At 36.1% G+C, this 7,404-nt stretch overlaps 1 protein-coding gene across 1 annotated transcript; it reads right to left on the reverse strand.

The window, feature by feature from the left end:
- Positions 1-4,798: 4,798 nt before the first annotated feature.
- LOC107304726 lies at positions 4,799-6,631 on the reverse strand. Its single transcript, XM_040527158.1, has 6 exons — positions 6,320-6,631; positions 5,794-6,151; positions 5,468-5,724; positions 5,141-5,353; positions 4,971-5,062; positions 4,799-4,883 (listed from the first exon to the last, which is right to left on the reverse strand). Coding segments are annotated over exons 1-6 (1,233 nt in total). The 3' UTR covers positions 4,799-4,882.
- Between the last annotated feature and the right edge of the window lie 773 nt (positions 6,632-7,404).

A 7,404-nucleotide genomic window follows, 5' to 3' on the forward strand; every position in this document is an offset into this window, starting at 1 on the left:
TTGAGTAAGACGAATGGTCAAACATGTATTAAAAAGTCAACGGCGTCAAACATTTAGAGACAGAGGTAGTAGTTAATTTATACAATAGCTACCTACAAAACAAATACCACCATATCTCACATGTCAAACATACATTGTGTCTTGGAGTCCATGCTGTAGCTGGCTATAAATCTGTAGCTCGCTGATCTTCTCTCTCCTCTCTTATCTATTTAAAATATATTTATAGCTAGTTTATAGTCTGCTATTGTACCTGCTGTTAGGATGAGATTCGAAGTATTATAGGATTAAGAATCTAGGGAGCATGTCTATATACTCATAGGTCTAGGATGGATTAAATCGGATACTAGTAGTTATAGGGCTCATTCAAATTTGATCATTTATATTGTTACTACTATTTGGTTGGCTATATTCTCTTTATATCAGTTATCACTACTATATAAATAACAAAACATCCATATTACATCATACATACATATTTTATTAATATTTTGTAGTTATCTTCTCTTATATTGTTCTAGCTCTCTTCTCTTGAGATTAAATGTTAAGTTGTGTGGTGGGGAGAGAGAAACTGTAAATATAGATTTTTTTTTTCAATATAGAGGATGCTATGTTTTTAGAGGATGAAATGAAGTATCTACACAAGCCTTTTTTTTCGTACATACTATATGTTTTAGATGAATGATGAAATATAGTATCTTCTGTGAATACTCTTGGCTACATTTTAAGATGGATTGAGTGGTTAACTAACTACCCCATAGGTAAAACAAAATACTACTATATTCATCCTAAAATAAAAAACATTTCTACTTTATTTAGCATGATTAAGGTTGAGAAGAAAAATTATGGTGTTCTTTAATAAATGACAAATAGATAGGGGTGAGACGATAGGTGGAGGTAAAATAAGAACTAACCCATACGTGATAGGTAGCAGTGTGAATAGTGTTTAAAATGCTTATATTTTGGGACTAGGTTTAAATTGTAGAAATGTTAATATTTTGGGACATATGAAGTATAAACCATCTATCCCAAAAGTTTTATTGAAAAATTTCTCATGGTCAAGATATAAAATTAAATAATAAATGGTTATGATTAGTTTGGATGTTAGAATAAGTGGAGAAGCAGATACTCTCGGTCATAAAAACATTAATATGAGAAATGAATCTAGACAACCAATTATCTAGATTCGTTCTTAGAAGTTTAAGGGGCTATTTGTTTATTTGTTTGGAGGGGCTAATCCATAAGTCGTTCCACTTTAGTCCCTTTTAGCCCCTGAAATACCAAACAGGGGAACTAAAAGGGACTAAAACTATTTAGGTCCATAAGTCCCTAGGGAAGATGCTAAAAGGGACTCAAGGCCTATAGTATATCTACTCTACTGCTCTAGGCCTATAGCTATATGTGTGTTGTGTACTATTAAGAAGGTCATTAATGAGGTTTTAGTCTCTTTTAGTCCCTCCAAACAAACAGGGTAGAACTAAAAGGGATTTATGTTTTAGTCCTAGAACTAATTTTTAGAGGCTATTTGTTTGGAGGGACTAATCCATAAGTCCCTCTACTTTAGTCCCTTTTAGCCCCTAAAATACTAAACGAGAGAGACTAATAGAGGCTAAAAAGACTTATGTTAGTCCTGGGACTAATTTTTAGTCCTAGACCTTATAGAAACAAATTGCACCTCAGTCCTAGGATTTATGGAAACAAACAACACCTGAATACTTTTAAAAAAAGGATGTATATTCAAAATTTAAAGTCGGAAGCAGTTATTCTCCCTCCATCTCAAAACAAATCAACCTGGAGAGTTTACACTGAATAAATCAACCTTTATATTCAAATCTACCCTTGATCCATAAATCGAGAAATTTTATTTATTTATACCACTTCCATACCCATCTAACTATATATTTTTCTGTCGATAAGAGATAAGTTGGTATTTTACTCCTCTCCTTCGCATCACATTGGGACTCTAGAAGTCGCTTTTTATTGCAGCCTAGGCATCCGTCCCGAAAATATAAATATTTATATAATTCAAAATTAAGTTTAAAAATTAACCATTGAGATATCTAAAAGAATCTGTTAATATATCTTATATTTTAAAACGTAGGCAGTATTTTAGAATAAAAAGAAGTAGCGGCTCGTGTGGTACCACTGCATTTTTTGGGGTTTCAGGCCTAGACACATGTAACTGCAGCCTGCATAGGCCTAGCTAGGGCCTTTGTCTCTGAACTAGCTCATGCTCGTTCAAGACATACTCGTGAGGTACGTCGTATAATAATCTTTTTTTTCTGTGTTTAACGTTTGACCGTTCGTCTTATTTGAAATTTTTTTGTGATTAATATTTTTATTGTTACTAGATGATAAAATATAAATAGTATTTTATACGTGACTAATTTTTTTAAAGTTTTTTATAAATAAGATGAATGGTCAAACGTTGAACACGGAAAAAACGAAAAATAAATTTATTATAGGACGGAGGCAGTAAAATATAGATGGATCAATCAATGGGATTGTGCGTGTATGATCCACGTGATTGGAGACGCAGTGAATGCATGCTATTCTCCACTGTTTCGAGTGGTAGTAGTGACTGTAGGGGGCATTATAACCAAATGATGGTGGCCTAATTAATTTTAGCTAGTACGACGCGCGATCAGCCAGATCATATCATTCGATGCATGGTAGTAGTAGTAGTAACGAGTAAAGCCGTGAGAGGAGCTGAGTGAAAACGTATATACGTACATGATACATCGTCCGTTCAAGGGACCTGGACGTGTACGTAGCTAGGCCATGGTGGAGATGTCCCTGTGTTTTTTTCACCGAAAAAAATATCGTTACAACAAGAATAAAAAGAATAATTTTTACAGATACCTCCCTTTGTATTTTTTATAGGTGGACTAAAATATGACTTATAGAAAGACTTGAAGCTAGGCGCCAGTAAAGAACTATATGTGAAAATTTATTTCACATGTGATTAATTAATATTTTTCCACCCACGCCCAACCTCTTCTTGTCATTGATTCCCTCATCCCTTTTGGAGAGATTCGGAGGGCAACGATGAATATGTAACCCCTCCTCAATAGATAAACGACAACGGGACCGAGTGATGGACAGTGCAGTGATGGGTAGATCCATAGCTTGTACCCCAAGGATGGGTGGATCTACTGTCTTCGGCTCTCTCAACTAGGGAAGTAATGGATCCGCTGCCAGCTAGCTCAAGAGCAGCGGATCCATCAGCGGCGACTTTGGGAGAGGTAGATCGATCATCGATCACTCTGGAAAGGCTACTTCATCGCCTAGCCATGGGTGGTGGTGGATCCAAAGGCGTGGGACCAGAATGGGCTACCGCGGGAGATCAATACCAAAAAAAGATTCAAATCTGTCAAGACATCAGTGTTGCTTACCTCCAAAACCTGACACTAATAACCTCCTTTAGGTACCCTATGAACAAAAAAATCGGTATGATGCCCCCCATTTATGTCGATTATAGGAAATACACAGTACTAAACTACAGATAGGCAACCTATATATTTGTGAAGGTTGTTGTGAAGACCGGACCAGATGACCACCCATCTGTGTCAGTTCATATCTCTACATCCAAAAAATGGGTGAGAATTATTATTTGTGCTGATTTTTTACCTCACTACAACTGATTTGTGATTCAATGACGATGAATAAGTATCACAGAAAACTTAAATTCATCATAAATGATCCCCTGTGACAAATACAACGCGTCACAAATATTGTCATGGAAGCCGCTTCATAGAAAGTTTATGATGACGAATCACCTTTCTTTGTCATAGATCTATGACGATTTTTCTAGCGTCATAAAATCTATGACAATATAGTTATGTCATGTATTATCCAACATTCGTCACTAGCTAATCCACGTGGATGCCTCCTTATAGTTGTAGCTATGACATTGCAAATCGTCACGGTTCACCATGATGCTTACATTTTTTTATTACTATTTTTGGTTTCTAGTAATTCAGTTACCAGTACATGCTCAAGTAATATTGTAAACAAACTTATATAGTTGCACATGAGTGATGCCAATAGCAATTCATATATTTCATTCAATATGTCTATAACATAGCATAAAAGATACCATCTAGTGTTTCACCGTAAGATAAGCATCCTACTGACATATACAAAAGAGATACCACACAGCTAAGTTGGACCATCTAAATTAGAATAACTATAGTTCAACGTCATGCCACCAAAACACAAAAGTCATTTCTACCACTTAAAAGTATCATACCCAAAAAATCTTCCCCTAACAAACTACTTTGATGTTCCTTGATCCATTGATGATTGGGTCTGCTGCTGTCTTATGAAAAATCGGAACATAGCCTCCATTTCATCTTGTTTCTTCCGAAGACCATCCATTTTCTCATCTTGGCTCTTCTTCAAGTTGTCCATCTCTTCCTGATGCTTCCTTTTCAATTCAGTAATTTCTTGTTGCTGACATTCAAGCTGTTCAGTAAGTTGATGCTGCTTCCTGGCATTATCATCTTTCTCTACTCTTAGCTGATCACGTAGCTCTTGCACCTGCATAGATGAAGTAGTATTGCCAGATTTTTTATTGGGAAAACCCATATTTACTAGAAATGTGCTTGATGTGTTTCTTTCAGACAAAACGTCAGCAACAATTTCCTCGTCAAGTTTCACGTGTCCACCTTCCTCTTGATTTTGTTCTCTTTTACTCACCATAGCATTCTGAAAATTAAATATGTTAACCTATCTTTAAAGGGCAAACATGATGAAAAATATGCGAGGAAAAAATATATATAGGCTTCCTGTGCATCATCACTCATGGAACCTTTCTTCTTGCTGAAATGGCTCTCTTTGAAAAAGTCAATAGCATCTGGTTCTTGATCATTGTTATTCACCTTCTGCAAAAAGATTTTTAAGATCCAATTATTTTCTCAGATCTACCCATTATATGTACATAATTGCTAGAGAAAAGATCAGTAAGTTACCATAGAATGGATTGCACAAACATAACTCCTAGAACCTGTAGTTTGGTGAAATTTACCTGTTCTCGATTAATTTTATTCTTTTCACAAGTTTCCTATATGAAGAATTTTCATTAGTACAATACACTTCTAATGGAATATATAATAGTTGTTTACTTGTTTCATACTCATACCTTGTGCTTTGGATCTGTCCATTTCTCTACAAGTTTTGCCCAATCTTCCGGACTGACACGTGGTGGTGGGCCTTTTGAAAGCACTTCACTAATAGGAACATTATTAAAATATTTGCTCTTAAGCCTATACCGCTGTTGCCGGATACCATCCTTAATAATATTAGTGCATGTTGCCCGAGCCACTTCATCATTTGCATTCATGTCAAACTTTCCCTAAAAAAACCAGAATTAGAAACAAACATATGTTAAACATGTATGGTCCACACATCTAAAAACTAGACATGATTTAGAAAACAAGGCTATATGTATAGAGCAAGTTGGAGTCACCGCTATAGAAGTGATAGCAGCTGGGATGGCTTTCTTGTAGTCATTTGTCTTGTACATCTTCCAATGTGTTGCAACACGCAGATGGTTTCTAATGTGAATTCCGCATTCCGATGCTAGCTTCGAAGCTTGGGTTGGATCCTGTGGTCTTCGCTTACCATCAGTGAAAGAGATGTGCATTTTGTGACCTGTCCTCTGTACATACTTCTCAAGTCCATGTCCCATAGTCTGTTTACGTTTTTCAGAGCTAGTTGGTGCATCTAAAAGAATGTAGACAATATTATTATAAAAAGTTGGTACAATACATTATACATTAGATACATTATTACCTTCAGCTTGCAGTGAAACAACCATACCAAATTGTTTAGTAGTTTCACTGACCCCATCATAGTTATGGGTAGCAGAATTGCCATCAGTAATATCATTGCTCAACCGAGAAAATTGAGTTGCCATAGGTGAATTGCTTGGACTTGGTGTGGATTCTTGTGGATCCCTAATTTGGTTCCAGTCTAAGAGATGGTTGCTAACTGATGTTATAGCTCTTCCAATCCTGTGATCAGTCACGTGTGCATTATCCAATGGATTCACCCGAGAACGTGTTGACACAGAGTTAGATTCATTGTTGGAGGAGCTTTTAGCCATCTTTTGAGGTCTTGTACCAGGTGCCATCTTTGAATTTATCAGGGGCTGCATATTAAAAAAAATTAAGTCAACAAGACATAGTAATTGCAGAAAGAAATCACACAAATAAAAGTTGAGAGCTAGACTAACAAACTAATAATAGTGTAACAATTCTCATATCATATCTATGTTATGCTCAATTAACCAAATGAAAAGAAATGATGAAATTAGCACCTTAATCTGATGTAACCTAGCAAGAGTTTTTCCATGCTTCTGCTGAACCATTTGTCCTAGGCTGTTTCCATCTATGTCATCACTGTCTGTTTCAGTTTCCTCCTCATTTGGTTCATAATCCGATCCAGATTCCTCCTGATTACTAGTATTTCTCCGCTTCTTCGCTAAGATAACTTGTTCACTGCTATTTCCCTTCCCATGAAACATACTAAAAAGAGACTTTTTCAGTTCAGGTAAACCAAATGATTGTAGCACCTTATTATTCCTGTCAATTTGTATGTTCCTCTTCCTCTCATAGTCTGTTAGTTCCATTTCCTATAGATATTGGATTTTTGTTCCTATACAGTAAGGACTCATATAAGAATAGCTGATGTAACCAATATTCCAAATAAGGTTAATTTCTAATTAAGCAACTCAAATCTGTTGTCCAATCGTTTAGAAGGTAGAAATGATGGGAGCAGTACCCATGTGGTAAGTAAAGTGCATAGCATAAGTATACACAGAGTTAATATAGAACTTAGCACTGCATTAGTATCATTACATGGAGTATGGGACATGCCACAGAGCAAGCTACAAGAATATATACTTTTTTTGCCAACTATGGAAATAAGCACAATTCATGTTATAACTATTGTATTATCTACCACCACGTACAGAATAGTTTAGATGTTAACAGATCAATTTCGATATACATGTGTAAGAAAGTTTCACTTGATCTCAATATGACAGATAGCCTTCAACGGAAATATGCATGTGGATGTTGTTCAGCTCCTTGTTCTGTCGATCTCTAGAAGTAAGCAAAACACACAGATAGAAATTAGGACCAGAAAAAATAGCATCAAGCAAGAAAGCCCGGAATCAAGAAATCCCTATGTTTAATAAACCCTATTAACCAGATACCAGGCATATGAACCACAAATCGGGATTCGAAAATCAAGAAGGTTAAGGTGCCTTAGTGGGAGGATTATAAGCAGAAGGTTTAGTGGATTCAATGGATTGGGAGTGGATCGAATGGGGTGCAAGTTGGGGGGAAAAGTCAGGGGAGTGAAAGAGAGAGGGGAGAGAGGGGGTGGAGAGAGAGAGAG

The sequence above is a fragment of the Oryza brachyantha genome, chromosome 8 (assembly GCF_000231095.2).
Source record: "Oryza brachyantha chromosome 8, ObraRS2, whole genome shotgun sequence".
NCBI classification, from domain to species: Eukaryota; Viridiplantae; Streptophyta; class Magnoliopsida; order Poales; family Poaceae; genus Oryza; species Oryza brachyantha.

Bases quoted from the DNA above. Each gene is read 5' to 3' on its own strand.
- LOC107304726 (XM_040527158.1), bottom strand. From the start codon at position 6,631: ATGGAACTAACAGACTATGAGAGGAAGAGGAACATACAAATTGACAGG. The intron at 5,725-5,793 runs GTAATAATGTAT...ACATTCTTTTAG, and splicing joins TGTTTCACTGCAAGCTGAAG to ATGCACCAACTAGCTCTGAA. The intron at 5,063-5,140 runs GTATGAGTATGA...TTCTTCATATAG, and splicing joins GGACAGATCCAAAGCACAAG to GAAACTTGTGAAAAGAATAA.